Below are 26333 nucleotides of genomic sequence, written 5' to 3'. Positions count from 1 at the left end.
ATTGCTTGGCTATTAAGTTGAACGCTACAATTACATCGTAACTACACAGTAAGCATCTTAATTCTGCACACGTATAAACAATTATAAAAACTCACGTTATATTATCAAACTATTTCCGTTATACAAATAAAAAAAAAAACAATAATTTATGCGTGTAGGACGATTTCTATCGAAGCATTAGAAAATGCTATGAAAAAGATGTGGCTCGTGCAAGGCGTGGTGCCGGCGACACCATGTAGGGCTAACGACGAGAAAGCACCTCTGAGCGCGACTCCGAATGATAGATCGATGCGATCAACGGTCGCCTCGCAAGAAAACGCGCTCAGGAGCAATGCCTTCCCGTTCTGATGAACGAGGACCTTTACTAGAATCTTTTAGTAGTACAAAACATAGTAGCATTCATGTTTGTTTGCGTATCATAACTTCTAATGCATGCATCTTCTCTTGCATGGTTTTCAATGCGGTTTTCACTTCAGAATAGTTAACTGTATGTATATGAATTAAAATGGCATATAATGGCCCTAGGCAGTGTGTAGAAGTTTACAAAAAAAAAAGCGAAGTCTATGTACATATATAAAGGGAGCTTCGAATTCATGGCGGCCAAATTCTTAGTATTATTGAATAATATTTTAACAAATCTGTGCTTTCAAATTAAATTAATTGATAAATTTTGTTTGGTCGTTAGTTTGGTTTTCAAACAACTAAATCTTGAAGGTAAATAAATCATTTTTATGTGACATTTAGCGAAATTTGTAATGATTTGCCAAATGTACAATATTTATACATAGTTGAAAATACATCTAATTAAACGATTTATAATATTTTAGGTTAATACTTGCTAGAAAACTTGTATGCTAAGTGCCAACAAAAAACAGACACGCATCAAAAAAAATCTTTTTTAATATAGTTCAGATATTAATACTGACTATATTCGTATTACTATTGGGCGTTTCTAAACGAAGTATTTCATTGAAAACAGATGAATAATTTGACACGGAATCAGCGAATAATTGAGAAACCGGGACGCGGGCTTTCTCTGGCCCAAACTGAACCGAGCCGCGCGCTAACCGATAGCCCATGTACAAAATTGTAACGGTGTATTCCGCCTCTACTAAACATCCCATAGATTATGATAAATATATAAATATTTACTACGTTACAAGAATTCCACCGTTGTATTTGACGAAATTCATTATACATGACTAACTGTAAACATAGCTATTTATCGTGGCAAAGGTATTCCAACGGTGCCCAACAGTTCTAATTTACGGTGTGATGGCTTTCAATTCACCAATAAAGAATGTTACATAATATCGCCGTTGAATGTATTATCACATTGTTTAATGATTGAACTAGTTGTATAAGTCTTTGTCTATTTGAGCTAATGATTCATAAACACTTGCCTGCTAATTTAGTATAGTTTCAGCCGGTACAGTTTACGTAACTTAGTGTCCGTTCGGCAGTTGCAATTGGTAAGGCAATGTTCGCTATTATTGCACGACAAAGATACATTGTTATAATTGACAATCTTAAACGTTTGAATTATACAATTTATCAAATGCAAACTCGCATTTTGATTTCATTAGCCGCTTTAACTCATTGTTGAATGCATTACAACTAATGTTGTAATTAACGGGTAATAATTTTATCATGTTTCGTGAACAGCAATCGTATAAGTGCAATTCGTGAATAGTAAGTAAAACGTGAAAAATTATAGATATGTAATTTCGTTTTAAAAAAATAAAACAAATAAAACTATACAGAAATAATAAAGCATCGATAATTTTTCATACTGATTCAAGTAAAGCCGTGGGCGGCGGACCGCTCGCCTCGTTAATTGGATTTTTAATCCGAATTGACGTTAGTTACGAAGCCTTCCCAAGCTGCCAAATACCATAAATTATGTTTATACCGTAAAATAGAATAATGTTTTTTGCGATTGTCGGTTTTACTAAATTGAAAATCCAACTTAATTGTTGTTTTCGTGTGAAAGGAATAAACGTATAAAACGAATAAAAATAACGTGGAAATTTAGTGACATTACTAATACACTATGGGTACTGTTACAATTAGGCACGATTTTGAAGAGTGATGTTATTGTGGATTTCTTATCACATTGATTTGTGTATTCATTTATGTGCATGTACATGTATTTGCATGTAAAAATTTATTTTACATAATAATTTCCAACGATATTTACTGAGCTGAACGAACATACGTAAAAGCCAGAGTCATTCCGTAGGTATCAAGTACGTCGCACACATTACACAAGCCAGCGCCCACAGTTTCGGCTTCTCGGACCAGTTACTTCCAACTTTTCGGACCGTCAATTAATTAATCGAGTGTATCGACATTCGACCCGATTTCAGGAGCTCGGTTGACAATCTGAGTTATCTGATTAAGCACGCTTTCTCTCATGTGTGACACACGCTGGGTCCGTGTATAGTCGATAAAGCCACGACAAGCGCTCGCATTAATTTCGTCACTCTATTTGAATAAATAACCAATTGCATATGTATATTCGTATATACGCAATCCGACGATCTATATCAGGGAGTAAGTGACAGTTGAAAAACATTCATTAATCTTAGGTAAATATATACATAAAGTTAATCCGAAAACGATGCTTGTTTATTATGTGATGATAAAGCGGAAAAACGTTTTTACTACCGCACTAGAGACGCAATTATCTAATTAGGAATTGAAACTATATAAAAAATTCAAAGCGTGCAAATCATAAAAGTTTTTTTGTTAAAACTAATTTAATGTTCTTATTTTGAAACAAAAACAATACAAAAAAAAATCTAACAACTGATTTTGGTATGTTGCAATGTATCTTTCATTCGACGACATTAACCTTCAAAAGCCAAAGACATTACAAAAAATATTTAAACAGCCAATTTAATTTCCGCATTTAATTATTTATTAAACTTTGGGTGATTTCATAAATTACGTTATAATGTGTTTGTTTTCTTAACATAACTAAGATAGTATCAGATTTATGGTCTAATTAAATGCGGAGTCCAAACCATGTACTCATTTTATTCCTTGAACTACCTATTTCTCACTGATGCTATAGTCGACAGCATTACCTGAGAAGACACTATGTGACCACGCACCTGTCTTATTGTTACCTATAAATTGTCAGTTAATAGCATAGTTAACATATCAACAAAACTATTAATTCGGATTTAATCTTCAGTTCCGTGGCACTTGCGTAAGGTTTTGATAAACAGTTGACTATACAGTGTTACTAATAATTCGTAAACATATTTTTTTTATTTTAAAATATGTGTCGTGCGAGAAACATGCGTCTGAGACTTCTAAAGTACAGGGTGTCTTGAAACACTGTGGCAACGATCTCATTGCAACAAAGCTCTGAAAAATATCGCTCCAATAACAATTTATATCAAGTAAACAATATAGTAAACAAATAATATGCATGACGTGTTTTTCAATTACTTTTAATTTGTGATGTGATTGTTTGAAACATCGTTTCTATAGTCAATCCTTCTGAACGAGACAGCATAAGTCGCTGTGTTCCATCCATCAAACGCTATCTGCTTATGACAATTATTTATACTAGCAGCATGGTAAACTATTTCACTCTCCGCTGAGCTTTATCGATAGCACAAAAGTAATGTCTGCCGTCTAGATACACTGTATCAGATAGGAATACGTCTGTTTGTTAAGTGGGCTAGTTGTCTGCGTTAGTTGTTTTAACGCCTTGGTTATTTACAGCGAGTTTTCTCTATTCTGATTGTTGATTTCAACATAAATCCGGAGCGGAATTGTGGGTGTAACTGCCGCGCTCTTGCCTACGTGTCACAATTTATTCCACATCAGTTGAAATATATCAGTGACAATTTTTGTCCCGTAAACAATGCGATAACGCATTTTCTTCACTGAAGGTGTCGTGGGCGCTGAATAGCACGACGTTAACTGTGAATTTTATTACTCTCTAGCTTCGAAATGCTTCCTGCAGTATATACCAGAAGTAATACTAACTAGAGTGGATTTCGAAATTGTTTCAATATAATTTTAGTTTTAAATGTAAATTATATGAGACACTTTACGTGCACTTATCGTAATTAATTTTGTACATTTAAGGTAGTAGGGGTCTAGCCGTAGGCCGTAATACATCTCTAGGGATACCAAGTTTCCGCCGGTAGACAAATTGCTTAATGTTCCTGCACATCCGCCGATATAAACATTCTTTTGAATATAAATGAGTTTTAAGTACATTGGCTTTAAAATTAACTATAAAAATATAACATTTTGTCAATCAATCGTATATTCAAACGATAAAATACTTTTAATTACAGGAAACTCTAGTGGCATGAAATTTAATGAGATGATAGCATTAACAGTTACGCTGTGTACAGTGACCGCTAAATCTCGATGAAATCGTAGCAAATCCCATGAGTTGTCGGGCGTCGGATTAATATCCGAAGTCGCATCGTAACACTAATCTACTCAAATGTCGAAAGGAAATGTCAGATTGTAATGTGTAGGGCACTCGATGTCGTATGATGCGGCTTAAGGTTCTGTGCCCACCGCTAAGCAGCATTTAAAATCACAATTGTTTTGCATTTCATGAGAACGATACTTTTGAAATTATGTAATATTATAAAATAAATCTTTGCTAATTTTGCTTTTGCTAATTATAATTTGATAACCGAAAAGTACTCATTGGGATCGCCCGGGAACGTAATAACGCTACAAAATATTCGGGCGCCAAATTTTGTGGATTTAACAAAATTTAAGCAAACAAATCAAGACGCTTTTACAGCTTATTTATTATTATACGTTTATATACATATATCAACATTAGTAGCATATGGTTGCTCATCTACGATTTGAAGTGTACAAATAATTATTTGTTTCTAATTGATCATAGGAATTCGTGGAACCTTTTCTGAATAAGACTTATTAAAATAATTGCTCCAAACATAAAAAAAATAAAAAAAAACTATATAGGACTTCGTTTACAGGCTGTATCTGTAAAAAGCCATTCCAACGTTGCCTTCTGTTAGGCAGCGATATTTAAAACATTTTAAAAAGTTCGTGTTTTGTGTTTGAAATATCGACGACAACAGCTGTGCTCTAAGCTGCGAGTCACGCGGTTGCATAATATTATTGTTAGATCACCCTAATATCGCTGATTACGACCGCTTCGATGCTATCAAGGATTGACGCTAAATACGCGCGCGCAGTGACAGTTTCAATCGAGACAATGACGGACCACAGATTGTGTAACGTTATTCACGTTTAGTCGTATTGCGGACTTGACCAGACAATTCCGGTGAAAGTTAATCCTTTATATTTACAACGGCTGCTAGGTATATACTAGAAGATATATGCTGCTACGTACAACTGATGGACAGTTTATGTTTGTTTATTGACTTTTATTGCTAGTTAGTTTGCGCATGCAGAAAATCGGAGTAAATAGTTTACGCTTACTGTCCACGGAATATTAAATGCTTATCGGAAACCAATGTGAAGCTAATTTGACCATTACCGTCAATCCATATGCATTAGATTTATATTTAGGTATCATATCTTACTGCCTATTCTTGCAAGCTTAATGCTTCGTTGCATTAATAGGGAAAGAGCCGTGGTTTAAAGGATAAGATGCCCGATGTATTCGTATCAAGCGATGCGTATATGCCAGTGTTCAAGTCCCGCAGGCTGCTATATTTTTTTCTGAAGATTTGTTCTTAAAAGACAATTGCTAAGACGTCGGTGTTTAATAAAATGAAACCTTCAAATTTTATAAATATGCGTACTGCTTAGTAGGAAATACTGTAAGCCTGCACGAGTAAACCTGTAAGCCTGTAAGCCTTTTTTGCTGAGAAAGAATCATATATTCTAGTTTGAAGGATGGAACAGCTCTTACAAAATATAATTGGGACTTCGGCGTCACATGCAAGGTGGGCGGTGGCAATTACCTTGGGATATCTATGGGCTCCGGTAACCACTTAACACGATGCTGAGTCTTGAGTTCGTTGATCCATCTATGGATTTAAAATAAAGATGGGTGTCCATACCGATACGCGCTTACGTAATTTTATAAAAATTCCTTTAATCAAAACTTACTTAGCATGCTTTGCCAGATCTTCACCCAAGCATAGGCTAAGAGAAAACATTGAATTAATTCAACCCATATTTTTAATTTTTTTTTATTGCTTAGATGGATGGACGAGCTCACAGCCCACCTGGTGTTAAGTGGTTACTGGAGCCCATAGACATCCACAACGTAAATGCGCAACCCACCTTGAGATATAAGTTCTAAGGTCTCAAGTATAGTTACAACGTCTGCCCCACCCTTCAAACCGAAACGCATTACTGCTTCACGGCAGAAATAGGCAGGGTGGTGGTACCCACCCACGTGGACTCACAAGAGGTCCTACCAACTTTTTGTTTTCAGTACAGTGTACAAATGAACAAATTGAAATACGATAGACAGCAACAGATCGTTCGTAATAGATGTTTTGCAGCGTTATCCAGAAATCGATTACGCGTTCCAGCGAAGACTCGTAAGAATATTACCGAATAATACGTAATGTTACGAAAGTAGTTGTTACAGAGTCACGTTACGCGAACCTGAAACCGAAGGTGGAAAATTCATGCTCAGTCGAGCGGTGCGCACGCTCTTTGAGCACATCAAACGAATCGCTATTTTTTCGCGTAAAATTAAAAAATACACATATGATACACATCGACATAATATTGATAAGTGGAACAGTATTTCGATAACGTTTTATGTTTAGAGAGAGAAAGAGAGAGAGAGAGAGAGAGAGAGAGAGAGAGAGAGAGAGAGAGAGAGAGAGAGAGAGAGAGAGAGAGAATGAGAGAATGCACTGTATTGCACACCAAAACACAATTTACATTCGAAAAACAATCAAAAAAGCAGATACATTTATAAAATAGGCGGTCTTATCGCTAAAAGCAATACATTATTATATTATAGAAAATATATACATACAATAAACAAAATATATACAGTTTACATATAATATGAAATATATGCCAATATTTATATACCAATATACATACTTACATACACATAATATAATATATGTTTCGTCTATTAGTATCACAGTTCATCTGATGTTTAGATGTTTTGTGTGTGTATAAAACAAGATAGGAATTCGGAAACTAGGAATTAAAATGTTAGGTAGGAAAATAAGTGTGGCTACTGCTGTTATGAACGAAAATCCAACCTAGTTTTTTCGTCGAATCTTCTGAGTCGGTCGCGATTCCAATATGATGGTAAACAGCTCTTGTTAGGACCAGTGTAAGCAAATTCTCTTAAGCTGAGTGAGCCCTATGAGGTCGCATACCAAACCGGTGAAACTGGAATGGCCCCTCAAAGCTACCAACGAATAGGTGGAAAAAAATCAACGATAGGAAATAGTAGCAACTAACGGAGGCTTGCTTACCAAGTGATGTCTATCTTCTTTTTTTTATTGCTTAGATGGGTGGACGAGCTCACAGCCCGCCTAGTGTTAAATGGTTACTGGAGCCTATAGACATCTACAACGTAAATGGGCCACCCGCTTTGAGATATAAGTTCTAATGTCTCAGTATAGTTACAACGGCTGCCCCACCCTTCAAACCGAAACGCATTACTGCTTCACGGCAGAAATTAGACGGGATGGTGGTACCTACCCGTGCGGATTCCCAAGAAGTCCTACCACTAGTCCAAGAGGTCTAGAATACTATCTAGAATAGCACTATCAAATGTTTTCCCGTAGTTGTTAAAGATGGACTATGAGATTCACCGAAGAATGGGCAGCAGATTTGTTTGAGTATTAAACCAACATCTGCGATTTCCGACCGACATTGACTGGTCGTAGGGCATAGCTTGTGCTCGCATTGGTATAATATAATACCAATTTGCCTATTGTTACGGCGGAGTAATCATTTATTTAGGACGAAAGACCGTGCAATACAATTTTAACTTTAACCGCATATCTTAAGGTTGCATTTTCGTTGTTATGTCTATCAATCACTTAAGCTTTACTACCGCAATAAAAGGTAAAACAGTATGCATATATTCATAAAATTAATATTGCAAAAACCCACCACTACTAATATGTGAAAAAAATATGTGAAACTAAAACAATATCGAGACTAAATCGATGGCTATGTTGGAATTTAAGTGATTTTAAAAAAACGTGGATCAAAAACAATCTCTATCTTTTTAATATTTCTCTAGGTAGAGTAAGTGGTTTAATGTTATATTAAGTTATATGTAAGCTTTATCTTTTAACTACCTATTTAGCTATATAATTGACGCGCAGAACAGCATTAAAAAAGCTTACTTACTTAATGTGGAATTCGAAAATATGTTGGGTTTTTTATTGCTTAAGTTAAAAGTTTTTTTTTCTTTCTAAAAACCATAATGGTTTTACGAATTATATAATTCGAGGCCCAACTAGTTGAAATATCTGTTTTTCACATTTAAACAAATAAAATAGAATTGAACTTTACTGGTGGTAGGTCGTCTTGTGAGCCCACAAGAATAGGTACCATCGCCTTGCCTATTTCTGCCGCGAAGTACTAATGTATTTAGGTTTGAGGGGTGAGGCAGCCGATGTACTTGAAAACTGAGACTAAGAACTCATGTCTCAAGATGGGTGGGCACTTAATACAACGTTAGACGTCGTTAATTCATCCACTCATCTACAATAAAATGACGATAAGTTTTTTGTCATTTTCATCAAATGTCGTAATTGTCAGAAATGGTGTTGTACTACATTATCAATTAAAGTAGAGGGGTTGATAGAATTACGTTTATCTTGTTTGTTTAACTTTGTGATAAAGGCCACAGCTATTAGGTATACTATACAGTTGAGGCTTAGAACTCATGACTCAATGGTGAGTGGTGACATTAACATTTTTGATATCCATGTGCTCCGGTAACTTCACACCAATTGAAAGTAATAAAAAAAAACAAAAAAATCTGAAATACATTTGAAAATTTTGCATTAGCAGTAAAATCTGAATGGCAATTCCCGTCCGGGCATAGCTGGAATAGCCCCTTAAGTTACCAGCGAATAGGTAGATAAAAAGGCAATGTTTTTTTTTTATTGCTTAGATGGGTGGACGAGCTCACAGCCCACCTTTTGTTACGTGGTTACTGAAACCAGTGAAAATAGAACCTATGTATTAATTAGGTTAATTTGTATTAATTATTAATACAGATTATCTACACAAATCAAACCCGAAAAATTGTAATTTGCGTAATTACCTCTTGTGAGTCCGCGCGGGTAGGTACCACCACCCTGCCTATTTCTGCCGTGAAGCAGTAATGCGTTTCGGTTTGAAGGGTAGGGCAGCCGTTTGTAACTAGGTATACTTGTGACCTTAGAACTTATATCTCAAGATGGGTGGCGCATTTACGTTGTAGATGTCTATGGGCTCCAGTAGGCACATAACACCAGGTGGGCTGTGAGCTCGTCCATCCACCCATCTAAGCAACAAAAAAAAGTCACAGTCACACAAATTTTATGCCCGTTCATATAAACTTACATGCAAATTATTAAGCACTGTTACATACTTGTAAGTCGTAGACACAAAATTGGAAAATTTCTGATTAAAACCTTTTTCCATTTGTTTTTTGCTTGGTTCAATGCCCTCTTGGCTGTTGGGAAAGTAATACTAAACATTACACTATAATATGGTATGGTTTTACAAATATACAGAATAAATTTCATTAAATACATCTAGTAGTTTTTGAGCCTATTCTGATGGAAGGGTCAGACTACCGACCAACCAAAAACCAATTCTATCAAACATAACATTTATACAGAAGTCCGTGCACAACATGCTCTTAAAGAAAACATAGAAATAAAATGTATTCACAATTTTAAGTCAAGATTTACTGTCTTGTTATGGTTAAGAACAGTAATTTGAAAGGTAATATTGATAATGATCTTGGAAGTAGTTTTTGTACTCTAGTAGAATTTTGTATTTTATTTTTATTCTAATGAATATAAATTTTAAAATATTGTAATATTATAATTACGATACGAGAATTGTTTGCTGAATAATTCGGTAATTTATAATCATTAGTGTTTTTTTGGGACGATCTGGGCTCGGGCTGTCTCCAAATCGAGAAGCGGCAAAAGGACAGGGGTGCAAACCGGATTGAGATATCTCACCGCGTGATTGATTACCTGCATGATTGGCATCTTTCGACTATCAACGCTGCCAACATCGTATGCTAATTTGAGCACGATTTTTTTGTGCTTTATGATTCGGAAACCTTTCTTACGAACAACGAAAACCTCATTACAGCCGAATGCTCTCTGTGAGAAATACATCGTCGGGCTCGTATGACAGCCCTTCACTTGTCGAAATCGACGCGGCGAGACCAATGACGTTCGCCCCGGTACGAACTGCTCTGTATGCGACCGTTATAATCCCTCATCAAGAGTAATACGTTCAGCGTAAAAGGCATCATTAACCGTTGCCTTAAAAAGGCAAACGGGAGCAATCATTAAATTCGCAAAATATTACAAAAAGAAAATATAAAATGACAACGCGTCTCGTTACATGAGTTTCCGCTGGCACGAAAGCGAACACAATGATGTCAGAGAGACGATAAAAATTGAGCAAAAAATGTTCTTATGTGTAGCAGCGCTTCAGACACGCAACATTTACACAACTTAATTGTTATTACTCGACTAACTAAACGGAAGTTAAATTAGTTCTTGAATTTACAGAAGTTAATTATTTTCACTTTCATGTATGTAAGTTTTAAGAAACTAGCAAGAATAAATTGATTTCCAAATATTTTTTTTTGCATAATTTCATTTACTTTTAGATAAGATATTTCGTATACAAAAAAAGTAACAGAAACTACCCCAGATTGACTGAATACTTTTATAACAAACAAGCGCCCTACTTAAATGTAGATGATTAATTGCCGCATGCTCTGTGATTGATCGAATCATTTTCATTCTGCTTTTTATGCAAGTTTATTACAATGGCACGATATATTTCACTACTTACTCATGTTTACAGAACTTTTTATATGAACATTTTAAAATAATATTTGTCATGTGTTGGATTTATATGTAAATCAAGTGTCGGTACGGCGTGCGAAACTCTTTGGGTAGGTCCTCGAGTATTTTGAGTTGAATCGGAAGGTAGAAAATTCGTTTTTAATTACGTACGAAATCTGAAATTCGTGTTATGTGTTCTTGAACATCGGAGAGAGACCGGAGAGCGATTGAATCGCAATCGAAGGCAAAGCCTTGCCGAAACGGGGGCGTTGCCGCCTGTAATTACGATCCCGCCACGCACGTTTCGCTCTCATGGCAAAACTCTGTTTACTAAAGTTTCTCTGGTCACTTAACCGCCTTCTGGCACGCAAATCGTCTTCAATTCGAATCGCATGTGAATTTAAATTTTTTAGCCACGCTTGATAACGATTGACTCTGTGGGTTTTAAGCCGTAAATATTCGGTTTTTTTTTTTATGTACTTTTGATTGAGTTGAAATCAATTTCACAATAAACAACAAAATACAGTTCCTAGATTTAATTATTATGAGTTAGGTGTGTCTAAGAGTTCTTGTTCATTAAAATTTCACTCACACTTTAATGAATTTAGCTGTACTAGTACGCGACAAGTATAGATACAGGTCATTTGTACGATTTGGATATGGCCTAATTTCTTCACTAAAATTTAATCCAATAATTTATTTATAAGAAACAGAGACAAGCAAATTTTAACTGTTTTAGAATAAAATGTTATTAAAAAAATATTCATATTTGTTCTCATTTGACGTCTTCGGCAAAACTTTTTGCATAGACCCGTAAATAAGCTAATGGTCCGTCTGTTAGGTATGTAAGTGGTTAACGGAATTCGAAATCATCATCATGACATAAATCTCATCGCCATTTTATTGCAGATTGGTAGACGAAATAACGATGTCTCACTTGGTATTAAATAGTAACCGGAGCTACCCAAGTAAGGACATGAAATAATTATGAAAGGCTATAAATTATTACTAACAGAAACAAAAATTAAGATACATTCCATACTGTAATATGAGAATGCGAATATTTAGACCGTACCAACACAAAAATATGAGTTCATTCTCACGTAGCGCATCCATCAGTGTCGATAGCCATTTCAGGTCACGATTCCTTTTCGCGATCGGTTCGTGTACCTAAATCGGAATCCTTAACATGTTTTTGTCTTACGAACGAGAGACAAAAGCATTCTCGTTGATAAAACACGATGTTTGCCGCGTTTATATTGTTTTATCATAATACAGGACGGTTATTGTTTCATGAGGAACGATATTATCCGAGCGGACTCCCGGGGCGGTCATTGTGTTCCTATATGGCGAATGTCAGAAGCGTCGTCTTAATTATCGGCCCCAACTATACAATGCGGACTCGATCGCGCCGAGATAAGCTCCGATCTGAATCTATCTGAATCCGTATTCAATGCGATGCAATATTATACATTTTATTTTGTCCATACAGCTGCCTTAATCGAACTTTCGATCCGCTTAATAATTTCGTAATAACTCCAAACTTATGTCGCATTGTTTCTGCTTATTCTAATCTACATTGGTTGTATTGCAACATTGTTAAGTTACGAAATTGTTTCAGTGAAATAAAATTATTTAATACTAGATGTATCCCGGGTTTTGAACTATGGTAAGTATAGTTTAAATAACATTAATTTAATTACGTTATGTAACGTTAGCTACATACATTAAGAGATGTATTTTCATTGTTATCAGATACAGTTATGTATATTTATTGCGAGTTATAACAGCAAGATAAATAATCTACAGTAAACAGTTTGTTACTTACAGTTGTACCTTTTTGTACTCGATAAGCTAAAGCTTGTATAAAAAAAAATTCATTAAAATTGGTCCAGCAACAAATAAGCAATATTTTTGAGTAAGTTTTTATTGTACTAAGTTTGACTGATATATCTAACATCAATGACGGTGACCGCTAATAGTGGATGGTAATTCAAGGTGTATCCTAAATGGGTACTACTACCTATCTTGAGACAATGAGTTCTAAGTCTCAGTTGTTACAGAACATGTGTACATTTGCATGTATTCTTCGCTAGACAGCGCTAGGGATAGAAATCTTGGTCCGTAACGACTGATCAGAATGTTCATTATTATCCTTGGCCGTCACACTCGATGTTGCTGATACACCAAAAAACAAATACTGACCGAAATGTTATACTTTAAATCATATTTAAAGGCAATGTAATAAATTTAATTTAAAAATTAGGCGACGCGCGATCCTTTAAGCAATTTAGGAGGTTAGTCGGTTAATTTAGTTAGTATACTCGAATAAAGTCCTTTTTTTTTAAGCTGGTCGTCACATTCGTTACAATCGTCATGAATTTAGTACTGAATATTGATTAAGTAAAAAAACGAGTATTGTTATTACATGTTTACGGTTTTAATTTAATAGTTCGGCTCTAGTAACATCGCACATTAAAGTCTCAATCAACAAAGTATTGTAAAGTCGTCGTGGCCTAAAGGATAAGACGTCCGGTGCATTCGTATCTTTCCAATGAAATACGATACCAATTTTTCCAATGAAATACGTTCTTAAAAAACGTTCACGATTGACTTCTACGGTGAAGGAATAACATAGTGCAATAAAAATCAAACCTGCAAAATCATAATTTGCGTAATGACTGATAGGACCTCTTGTGAGTCCGCACGGGTAGGTACCACCATCTTGCCTATTTCTACCGTGAAGCAGTAATGCGTTTCGTTTTAAAGGGCGGGGCAGCCGTAGTTGAAAGTGAGACCTTAGAACTCATGTCTCAAGGTGGGTAGCGGCATTTGTGTTGTAGATGTCTATGGGCTCCGCTAACCACTTAACATCCGGTGGGCCGTGAGCTCGTCCACCCAACTAAGCAATAAATAAATAAAAATAATTATTTAGAAATTCGTTTTGATATTTGTATTTAACTACCTACAACTCAAACAGAATACTATTACTGTAGTATGCTTTTCCAAGATGCTTAGATAAACAATAAATCGAAACAATGACTTAAAACCTCAATTATCCAAACCAGACTAACCAGATCACCTTCTACGGATAATCTAGTACATCAAGTATACACGGTTAATATCTAATTTAATTGTATGAAGATGCTTCGTGCAGCTTGTCTTTAATGATAATGCAGTTTTCAAAGGAAGTGTCGGGAAACAATAATCAGGGAATTTCCGATTTCCACTTCGACACGTGGGCGATGTAACTGGCTCTGATCTTTGTGTAAACTTGATTTTCCCATGGATAATTGATCGTCCACACCATTGTGTCATTATGGAGGTATAGGTTTTTTTTTTCATTTGTAAGTTTGTACCGACTTTAATGATTCGTGGTGTGGGAACATAAAATCCCGAGTTGTTAATTACAGGTTAATTGATTAAGGCTCAGATCACGAGTTCGTGAACAAAACACTTGAACTGAAATCGGACTAGCAACAAACAAAGTTCAAAATGCATTTTTTTTATTGCCTTTGTAGGCAGACGAGCATACGGCCCACCTGATGGTAAGTGGTCACCGTCGCTCATGGACGTCAGCAATGCCAGGGGCAGAGCCAAGCCGCTGCCTACCATAAAGTACTCTCCGCAAGCCTCGCATGGCGGCGTGTCTCTTAATAATTAGTTATATGATATTTTAGTTCGTGCTCCAAATGACACTATAGAGAAGCTTATTGACACACTCCGTTTGTCGTACGACAGATGTGTTACATACATTTAGTTATGATTACAAGAAATGGTGGCCAGAATTAATTAGAACAAAGTTAAATTAAAAATAACAATCAACAATCCTATCCCATATTGTTTAATTATTCCCCTTGGAAACTAGTTAAAACAACAAAGCCAGCTACATACCTGTACTCCAAACTAAAATAATGTTACACATTATTGAACACGTAACGTGAAAAACGATACAAATTGTATATACGAGCGGGCGCGCAGCGTTAAGGCGCTGATATTGTTTTGTTTTGTAATTCGAGCAGCCCAGCAGGCAACAAAAAAGTTATGAAAGTGAATACACGAAGAAGGTGAACGAGATACGGTGGCTGAGAGCGGGCGAAACTGACACGAGATGCCTGCGGTCGGATTCTTCCCGGCCACTCACAACAAACTACCCATTTTATAGAGTTCGCCCATTAAACAACAAAAATCGTAACCATCGTAAACAAAAAAAGAAAATCGTTAGATAAACACAAAAGAAAAACGAACTCAACTTTACTGTTTATCTATGCATATTGATGTATATCGACGCTTGAAAGCCAAACGTGACTAAGCGACAATGCGTGAACTTTACAGTAGACTAATTTAAAGATGAAATACCTGAAAAAAATTCTATTTTAACGAATCTAGCTGTAGGATTGAAATGATTTTAATAGACCCTAGAAATATCTTTCTTTTGCGCACCGAATATGGTTATTGTTTATCATTTATATATAAAGCAGTTATTGTCGCTTAGTCAAGTTTGCCTTTCAAGCGTCGATATGTAGATACATAGATGTTCAAGCGATACCATGTTACTAAAGTAACGCCAACGCCATTTATACCAATGCTAAATTTCTTCGGAGATACATACGTTTTTGTAATACCGTCTTTTACAGAAAATGGCGTCTGATAAATCGATTTATTTAATAATTCGATTTCCTAAAATACTGATTCTTTCAATGTGATAGAATACAAATAACGTCAAACAACGAATGAGCATACATTTTAATGCTGAAAATAGAACCCAATTTTTTTTAATCGTCAATTTATGTTAATGTAGGTTACAATTTATATTCGCGATGCAAATTACTTCGAGTCGATAAAATTACACGTAACACAGTTCGCTCGTAAATATTAATGCGATAACGTTTCTGCGGCTCTCGTTATTTCAATAATTTTACATCAAGTATGACTGCTTGAATTCAGAATGTCTAAATGAAGTCAACCCTAGAAAAGTAGCGGCAAATTTTACGACTGCGAATACATTTGCAGCGTGCAAAATCAACTTTCCAAGGTTCGGTTAGTACTAAACATGTGGTCACTTTAGTGCCAAGGTTAGTTTTTTTTTTTTATAAAAATGTAGATGGCACATTCAATAAAGTAAAAAATCCGCTTAGAAGCAATTCAGAAAGATCTCAAATCTGATATTAATGCTATGCTAATGATGTTGATGTTTTTAGTTAGCGTGATGTGGATCACCAGTCTTTAAAACATTAATTGCTGCCTCGTTTTACGTCTAATTTCAGTGACGTTATCATACGACGGTTTACTTAATGGCATTTTTTGTTGAGGATAAAATAATCTACAAATTAAAAGAAGAAAATCGTCGTATGCCGACAAACTTTTAGACTGTTAACTACATTTGCATCTTCTACATCTTTATCGCAAATACGATAGAATCCTAATAGCGCTTAAAAATATGTTTAATTGATTAGTAATAAATAAATAAAATCGTACAAAATAATTTCTCACCTTTACAGTTTGATTTTTAAGTGGTTTGTCGGGATCGTGTATGTACTCAAGTGTAATCCCGTAGAACTGGCCCTTGTTGATGTACGTGATACGGTCGTCTTCGCGCCGCTGTGAACTGCTGCTCGCCGTTTCCAAATGGTATTTGAACCCATATGGGGAAAACCTTATATAAGATAAAAATATTCTAGTTAGTATTTATTATATAAAAAAAAAAAACAAAGCCTTACAAACTACAAAGCGTTTCGTAGATTTTAGATAAACCGTCAAAATGTCGCATGTTGTCGAGTAACGCAGTAGACTATTACACATAAAGCGTCGTTGGAAGACGAAATGTACAATGGCAGCAGGTTTTTGTTACATTTAGAAAAAGTACGATTTCTTCTCTGAGATACTTATCAACGTACACACGTTGTCGGCAATAAAGTTTCCACGAAGCAATAAAATGCGCAAAAAGTGGAAATCTTAATTGCGCAGTCGGCCCGTCAACGGAGCTGTTACAAAGACATAAACGTCCAGTTCACTGTACGCAAGCATTTTCTGGTTATTTTCCGAGTATTCGATGAACGGAAGGAAAACCTCACTAATTCAGTGGAGATCGCGTGCTGCGAATCGTTAGCTATTCGTGTCGTAGTCCACACAGCAGCGATCGACAGGGTACTGCCACGCGCACCTCGCACTTCCCGCTTGTCACTCTAGAGATCTGTGCTCAACCCACGCAGCGACAACACACTCGCACAAAGGGAAAATTACAATAACAAACGGCCCCGTCATTATCGACTCTCTTGTAATTTTACTTATGTAATCAAATAAGAGCACAGCAATATATAATATAAGATATTTAATAATTTAAACTGCTAATAAATCTCAACCCAGGAATGCGTACCACTCGGTACAATTTAATTTAGAAGTTGCACAATTGCCTTATTGAAAACGATTTAGTAAACAGCCTCATTGATGGTTGCTGTTCAAACCGACCTAGCGAAAAGATAAAAGCCGTGTAATGCAAACAGCGTTCGACGTTGACGGATCGGTCGCCGCGGTACTCGCCTATCTGATGCTCCCTAAGTGATTCCGAGCGCAATTTACATTTGCAACGTCTTTCTGTATTGTCATTTTGACTTCCCTATCCTTTGTTTACCAATACTTGACGGACTGTTCGCGATCACCAGCTTATTACGTTTGTGACATGCTAAATAAATGGCCGCTTTTCGGTTCGTTCCATTCTTTTTCGCCACAATGCAATGCAGATCCAATTATATTTTTTTTTACTTTTTTAAATAAAGAATATGTACATTGTTTTCAAATAAGGCTCATTACAAATTTCAGATGGGCACTAAATGAAAAAAAAAAACATACTTCCTGTGTAAAGTCAGAGGAATTGCGCTTCATGAATAAATCAAGTCGCGAGGCGCGGAAATTGATGAGTACGCAAAAAATCCCCAAACGCAGCGACAACAAAATGCCCCTGATAAAAACACAAACTATAATAAGAGACCGCGATTCAGCTCCCTGTAGGGAAGCGTGGACTCACTACCAAATTGGATGCGCATAAATACCACATTACTCTTATACGTATCCTTTACCTCTACAGAATGTTATAAAGAAACGAGAATGCTTACTGCAAAATGTATCGGTGGTTTTAGCGAAATGACTTTGGTGTGATTATATGGTGTTTATCTAGTTGTACAATAAACTCCAACATACTCGTACTTAGTTCTGAATTTAATAATATTCTTCCCTTATACTAAACTCAAAAGTAAAATAATTTCAGTTAAAAAAAACTTAAACAACATTTTGCACTTAAAACAAACAGACTTTTTGAAAGATCCTTGTCGTATTTTAGCATTTAAATCAGCCATGCTCGACTCTGCCATGTTATTCATAGATTAGTTACCGACAACTTAATCTAGTGTAGATTTTAAAATACCGATCTTTTATTTTAATTCAGCTCAGAATAAAATTATAGACAGGTATAATTCTAAATAATTTTTTTTTTAATTTTTTTATTTTTTTATTGCTTAGATGAGTGGACGATCTCACAGCCCACCTGGTGTTAAGTGGTAACTGGAGCCCATAGACATCCACAACGTAAATGCGCCACGCACCTTGAGATATAAGTTCTAAGATCTCAGTATAGTTACAACGGCTGCCCCACCCTTCAAACCGAAACGCATTACTGATTCACGGCTGAAATAGGCAGGGAGGTGGTACCTACCCGTGCGGACTCACAAGAGGTCCTACCACCAGTAATATGTTATAATGTTTGTAAAATGTTTTATTAAATTGAATCTTCAACAAAGATGTATTAATTTACCGTGGTATTGATCAACTATTTGTTGATCCTAGTTTATACTGTAATTAAATTAAGTGTTGAAACTAAACCAATATATCATAGTTTTCGGATCAAATATTAATTTGCCTCCAAAAGGTAACGAGTGCTAAATCTAATTTAACAGTCAATGGAGTTAAGCCATAAAACAGTGACAGTTTTAGTAGATGTATGCAATAACCATATTGGCAATTGCCATTTTAAACAGAAATAGACAAACTTTCTTTTCACCATATTGTGATACTAAAATAGCTGTATATATTCTGTAGTGGGACAGTGAATTCACGGTAAATGGCGGGCGTATTTAATGAGAGCGCTTAGCTCCGGTAATGGCGGCGCACTGATTGTTGGGTACATTTGACAGGCAACACGAGGCCTTCCGTCCGTCTCATCATTGCTAGACTATGGTTATTTATCGCTGCGGCTATAACAAATGGTAATGCCGAACAGTATGAAGCTTCTGAGTTCTTCGTAAGATGCCATCGTACTAAATTGACGACATCTGAGGTACAATTGAGGATTTTAACTTTTTTTAAATTAAGAGATTTTTAATGAAATAAATTATATTATAATAATATATTACAGGTGCATATTTTTTGAAATCTTTAAATATGTAAGTGGTTTATAAAGCGGAGGAGGAGCTAGAGAGCTCGGGGACGCAAGAATAATTCGAGATGATTTTATCAATAAAAAGAATTCGTTTTTCAAAAAGTACATCCTATTATATGAAATTTTTACTATTAGTCTTTCTCTTTCACTAGCGTATGCTAGAGGACTATCTGACAGACCAAAGAGATGTCAATTATTAACAGAACCTATCAACAAAATGTCGTACGAATATCATCGCACGTCTTGCAAGTTGACGTCGAATTCTGTATCGCGTTCAAACACATGCTCAACAGAAAGAGGCGGTTCGGTGGTAATGATCAGTGCCCTACTGGTACCTACTCTTTGCATTATTTGCAGTGAGAATACAGGAATTGCGTCTAATACAAAGGTAAGAACACTAGTTAGTATTTTGGCTGATTTTAGGGAAGTTGTATTTAGTAGCGTGAGGGGTCCAGAGTGCCAATATTTATTTCAACAAAAATTTGTAGCTCTGGCCTAATAAATGGCTGGAGATAATCATTGACATCATATTACAGCTATTTCCAAGAGTATATGAGGCTTAAACGCATTACGTTAAATGGATTTTAAGGTAAAATTACGCAGAATTCTTTTACGCGTCTAGAATGTCAGTGAAGGAATTTGTTTTCACTGTGATTTAATTAAAGAGTAAGAATATAAAAAAAGAGGTACGTTAACAGCAGCTTTGAGAATAGATATTTAAACGAAAAATGGTACGAAAACGCCGTTTTAAAATATTTAATGGCGCATAATTCATATTTCGATATTCGTTTATTTAGGAAACAGATGTGAACGAACTTGAGCTCGCCTGTACAGACAGCTAAATTCTGAATTTATATCACCGTGATCAATAAGCCATAGTAATGAATGATTTTATGAGAAAAGAATTCTACAAAAATCGTTTTGTATTCAAATTTAAAATCGATTACAAATATTCATATTATTTGGTTAGTGAATGTTTTCTTTTTAAAAACGATGATGAGCGCATCCTGTATTTGCCGAGAGGTCTAATCGCGTATGCACACGGCAGTTGATTAAGTCGACATTGCTTTTAAAAGCTTATTCCTGGGCTTGAGTACAAATAAATGAAACGTGTATTACAGAGATTGAGCGACCGCGTATTGCCCGGGTACCTACTTAACTCTCCGGTAAGTATTAGTCCAAACATTTGTGAGGGCGTCGGGATGTTTCGGGGCAAAGGCTTGTATAATGGCCGTCTGGTGTAGTGGTAAGTGACATGTTCACTACACAAGGGGGTCGCGGGTTCGAATCCCGCCAAGGGAAGATATTTGTATGATAAATATAAAAATGTCTTTTCCAGGGTTATGGATGTATATTAAATATATGTATGTGTATAATAAAAATATAACATTTATTTCCGTTATCTGGTACCTGTAACACAAGTTCTTTACGAACGTTCTAACGTGGCGTGATTGTTAGTAAATATTTATTTATTTATTATTATTATTATTATTTGTATTCGTTAGGCTAACGAACGCGTATCGGTAACGAATGTAATTTAAGACGGTTGAAGCGACTGAGCTATTTGGCCCGAATGCAAGCAAGTAATTATCGAGATAATAATGCTAATGCACTTATCATGTCGACGAGCGTTTCCGCCGTAACGCGACCGAGCACTTTTATAAGCTAATACGCTTCAACAATTTAACTGTTTTCTTTGTCACCATGACGGTAATGAAATACTTGAACGCACGAATCTAGTTTTAAAAGTTCTAAATCAACTTGATTAACTTCTCTCTGTGTCAACATATCTTTTTTTAAATATTTTATTGCCTTTTTAGGCAGGCGGGCATACGGCCCACCTGATGGTGAGTGGTTACCGTCGCCCATGGACTTCAGCAATGCCAGGGGCAGAGCCAAGCCGCTGCCTACCGCTTAATACTCTCCACAAACCTCGTTTGAAGAAGGACATGTCATAGAGCTCGGGAAACACCGTGGAGGGGAGCTCATTCCATAGCCGATTGGTACGTGGCAAAAAAGATCTCTGGAAATTCTCTTCAATAATTATTAATAACAATTGTTATTTGTTCCGGTAAACAAAATATTTTAATTGAAATCAATAATTTGAATCGAGTTTGAGAAGCAGGATAGCCGTTATTCTTGAGCAATTGAGACTCCGAACCTCGTGTTTCAAAGCTCGTAGCCGAATTAAGTTCAAGCGTCGGTAACGTAACCGCTTCATGCGGGCCTTAAATACTTCGGCTTATCTACGTATAAAAAAAAAATCACAACCATGTTTTCCAATGCCGTGGCTGATATCTCAGAGACATACGTCCACTAATTTACATTGCAGGCAAATACTCAAATACCCCATAATGGTCTCAACTATGCCTGTCAAAATCTCACAAAATTCATTTACCAGTGAAAGTGTTGAAAAAAATTAAATTTTCAATGAAATACTCACATCTGTTTTCCACGTCCAGCGGCAAATGATCGCGTGTAAATTGGTTTAATTTTCATAATGTCTCAATATGGTCCGCGCGAAATACACATAACTCTGCACTTATTGGTCAGTCAACAGTTAAGTACATAATATGATTAATTCTTGAACGACAGGTATACTTGCACCGCATTACCTATTTCAATATAATTGACTTGCTGCCATTTCGTATTTAGTGTTTGAAATAGTCGAAAAATCATCTAAATAGATACCTACTGAATTTATGTTAAATATTACTCACCTAACTAACGAGCTGATTCATATTGTAATATTCTGATCATTAGTGTATTATCCTTATTTGATAAGACGCAAAGATACCAATGTACGTTTTGATAATACATTTTCCATTAAAATAGCTCACTTCTAAAAACGATCGTCGTTTAATGAAAAATATCTAACCATTAGTGTTCGTTATAATGGGTAATAATCCTTTATTAACACCATGTATGAGTAATTTGATTATATCTTGATAAATTATAAACCTGATTAGGAAGTCGATCCTTCCAGAAGACTTATAAACAACACCACTAAAATAATTCACAACAATATTTACATACATAATTACATGTGGCGACTGATTTATCACATAATAGTATGCTGAACTTAAAAAAAATACCACTTTTATATTACATGAATTTCATCACAACAAACGAAGGAATGATGATGTTTGTGTGAAGAAATATTGTTTTTAATAGCAGATGACATCACTTTTTGATGTATACTCTTCAGCATTCCCTAGTGCGTAGAATAATCTTTTGACAATAAACTATTGGAATTAATGTTTAAAAAAAAATCAAGCTAAAAATAACTTCAAGAATAAGATCTGAACAATCGAAGTGACCAGTAGCCATCTTCGCCAAAGCACAGATGGCAACTCGATAAAAAAAAACATCCCTTTATAAATAAGACAAACGTAGCGAATCTCAATGTTACTGAGAGGTATGTGCTGCTTAGAAACCAACCACCCCATCTCTTCAAAGGTCGTATAGCCATTATACAATAAAGACTTTGACCTTCTGTATCAGGTGCGTGGAACGCGATGGCAATCACGGTGTTGTCTATGGACTCTGAACTACTTAACATCAAGCCCAGAATACGTCCATTCATCTAATGCAATAAAAAAGGGCGTCTAAACACTGAATATTGTCCACAAAACGAAAAGGGTAGTTATCACTGAGAAAATGGAAGGTTTTATGCTACAATAGGGGCTGGGGATATAAGTAGGTGTACTAAAAAGAACAATAGTAGTATTTTGCTGAACCAAGTACTACGAATCGAAGGTAAGTGATTTATAGTATATATGTACATGACATACAGATCTATTGATATTATTTATTCTTAATTCAGAGCGGATGGAACCGGAAGACACGCCTAGTGTGAATAAAGTTATAATAACTATTTAGTACAATGAGGTGTTTTCATCAAGTAGTGTTTTATAAGTGATTTAAATAAATTTATTCAAACATAGTAATTTAAAATATACATTTATTCTATGCCAAAGAATGGACTGATTGGGAATGTTATACTTTGAATGCTGTCGTAAGTCCGTTTTTTGTTATATCTGAACCCAACAACAAAGTCATAGAAATGTAAATGAATAAATAACATTAAAAAAATCATAGCTATTTTATCGTAACATAAAATAAGTCAGTGTGAAGATTTGCATAACATATGACCAGAGTTCGTCGTAAAATATAAAGCGGCAGACTGACGATAAGTAACCAAATTTAGGTTATAAATCCAAAAGTATTTTTGATTGGCTTACTCAAGAATTTAATGACGCCAAGAAAAATCTGGTCATCGAAATCGTTTTGGCGGCAATTATTTTACTCAGAAAGAACCGTTATTTCATCAAAAGCGTTAAAACAATTAAGCCATTTTAGTCTCTAAACCAAATTACCTTGTCAGTTTAGGAAATTACTAATTTACATCCACTATTGTGTATTCGAAGATCACGAAGTACTATTTAGCACCTTTTAAAAAACTATCCCGTTGAAATAACGTACAATCAAAGCGAGAAGAGGTGCCGACAACTGCAGTAAAATATTGTAAACTTTATTTAGAATTTCTAGCTACTTCCCAATATTGAGGATGTTATACATTATATTATTTAATTTGATTCTAACAGAATTTCCTGATAGTCACCTTAAAATGTTTGTCTCTACTAAAATATATAAATGATTTAACAGATAAGATAAATGGTAATTTATGAACTTGACTACAAAATTAATGCAAACACCTTTTAACTGATATATGTATATACAGTTTGACAAACATGTTCAAAATACACTAAAGTTCATTAAGGTTACTCTGGTGACATATGCTTGTGGCTACGATAAGCTATGCGATGCGCAGCTTGGGATATTATCAAAAGTTTTTCCTTGCTTAGTTTTCACAGTGCCAAAGACCGCGCGGAAAATGGTGTTTCCAATTTAGTTACTCAAGCTATTGACGCGAAGACAGAGCGATGTGTGTGTTCGAATATCACAAAATAAATGTTTCCTGGAAAGGGCCGCATTATAACATCCACTCGAGGTGCTAAGTGGTTAGTCAATACAGTCACTCGTGTATCTGCTTACACTAACAAATTGTACGTGTACCTGCTCGAACTACATGTCACTGTTTCTAGAAGTTTCCAACCAAAATCAATTCGATTAGAATCGAGTTTCATTATGACAGGAATCGGGTATAAATCAAACCGTTCATGGTCAATTTCCTTTTAAAATTTAAACTTTCTACTGTTGATTGCGAGTGTAATCATTGAGGAGGTAATTAAAATAGAATCGGAGGTATAAGCTAAGAGGACTTAATGTAAATACATAGTGCCATAGTCACATCTTCGTATTCATACTGCTTTAGCATATAACGGAAAATTATAATTAAATACAAACTTTATATAGAAATGTGACTTTATAAATAACTATTCCAATAAACTAATAGTCCTCCATGAAATAAATGACGATTAGCTTATAAAGTATAATTCTAAATAAATTTTAAAAATTCTAAATAGAATTTTTTTAAATTTAATTAACCCGAACGTAATTCTGTTGTTAAATAATCAAAGAAATATATTAAGCGATTATTCAAATGGATTATTCTAAATAAGTTTTTCTATTTGTGTTTCGACGATTGCGGGTACAAGTATACCTTCGGGTTTTCATGCAGCGTCCAAGTTATGTCTATTAGGCAGGAGATATATATACTAAATTAAATGTTTCGAAAATAGCATAATAACGTTTTGTCTTCATACTGTCTGCCCATTGCACCGCGCCCATGGGATCATGCGTAAGGACTCGATAACATACAGTACAACGGTACAACTCAAAAACGAGGCTTGCGCAATCAAAGCCTTCGTAAAGATCAAGCCCATATTAAGTTCGATATTAGAAATTAATCAAAAAAGGTTGTGCTTCTTACCGTTGACAAAGTTTGAAGCTTTAAACGCGTTTTACAAGGTATTTTTGCAACAATTTAATGATAAGTTTTTTATAATTAAATTTGCTCGCAGTTTAAAAAAAAGGATCAAACCATGGATTCGTTTCAAAATTGTTCAAAAGTGTATTTATTTGCCTATTTTATACCAATAAAAAAATCACTTAGCATAGAACATGTGGGATAGGTATAAATCAATCAAAGGCAAAAAACTATAAACACGATATGCCTTCAAAGGTCAATTCTTCGAAACTGTATTATTATAATAAGCTGGATCCTTTTTGGCAAGCTTCGTTTAAATATAAACTCACTTACAATTTAGCGATTTGAATTTTATCGGCGTCATTCTGTCTTCCAAAGTCATGCCAGGGTCGCGTGCGTGGAGCCTGCGCGGGCGAGTGATGTGCCGACGGGGTGCCGCGACCGTCCTCGCCGACGCCGGGCTGCTGGCAGATTACCGTGTAGTCGAACGACTGCGCGGATAATAAACAACGTTAAATCCTACAGCAATAAGATCAATTTTATTTAACACATTCAAAGTATTTGCGGCCACGTGTTTTCCCAATACACCTTTATTTATTTACTTTTGTGCAATCATTAGTAATAATGACTAAGCAGTTTTTAATGAGGTAAATCGCTGGAAATGATTGCGAGACGTAATATTCGGATCAAAAAAGTTTAGGTTCATAAATTAGTTCCACCTCCTGTCCTAAAGAGGGCGGCAGCGTTGACTGGTTATCGCGTGTAGGCTACCGGTTGAGTGGATGGATCGGAAGAGGTATCTTTTCCTTATAGATTTCGGTTGTTATGCTACCTATCAAGACTGACTTCAATAACTGCAATTTTATAGCCACAGATGTACTCCTGTTATCATTTGGAAAATATTCCTACGTTAATTCAGTAATTATACAACGGTTTACACTATTTCTTATCGTGGTGTTTATTTTCGTTCGGAGCGTGAATATTTATTTTA

The 26333-nt window shown here is 35.4% G+C and overlaps 1 protein-coding gene across 6 annotated transcripts in view; it reads right to left on the bottom strand.

Moving 5' to 3' along the window:
• grh (grainy head) overlaps positions 1-26333 on the bottom strand; it is a 123674-nt gene that overhangs the window by 12100 nt on the left and 85241 nt on the right. For 4 of the 6 annotated variants that reach the window (XM_089727400.1, XM_089727402.1, XM_028180672.2 and 1 more), the window contains 2 exons: positions 25676-25833; positions 16512-16674 (listed from right to left, as the gene is read on the bottom strand). In XM_089727400.1, coding sequence (XP_089583526.1) covers positions 16512-16674; positions 25676-25833 — 321 coding nt within the window. The remainder of the gene's footprint in view (positions 1-16511; positions 16675-25675; positions 25834-26333) is intronic. The other 2 variants (XM_089727401.1, XM_089727403.1) reach the window with 1 other exon arrangement.

This window comes from Bombyx mandarina, chromosome 05 (genome assembly GCF_030267445.1).
Source record: "Bombyx mandarina strain Sakado chromosome 05, ASM3026744v2".
NCBI classification, from domain to species: Eukaryota; Metazoa; Arthropoda; class Insecta; order Lepidoptera; family Bombycidae; genus Bombyx; species Bombyx mandarina.
The sequence above is the reverse complement of the archived record's forward strand: the minus strand, read 5'-3'. Positions and strand labels throughout refer to the sequence as shown.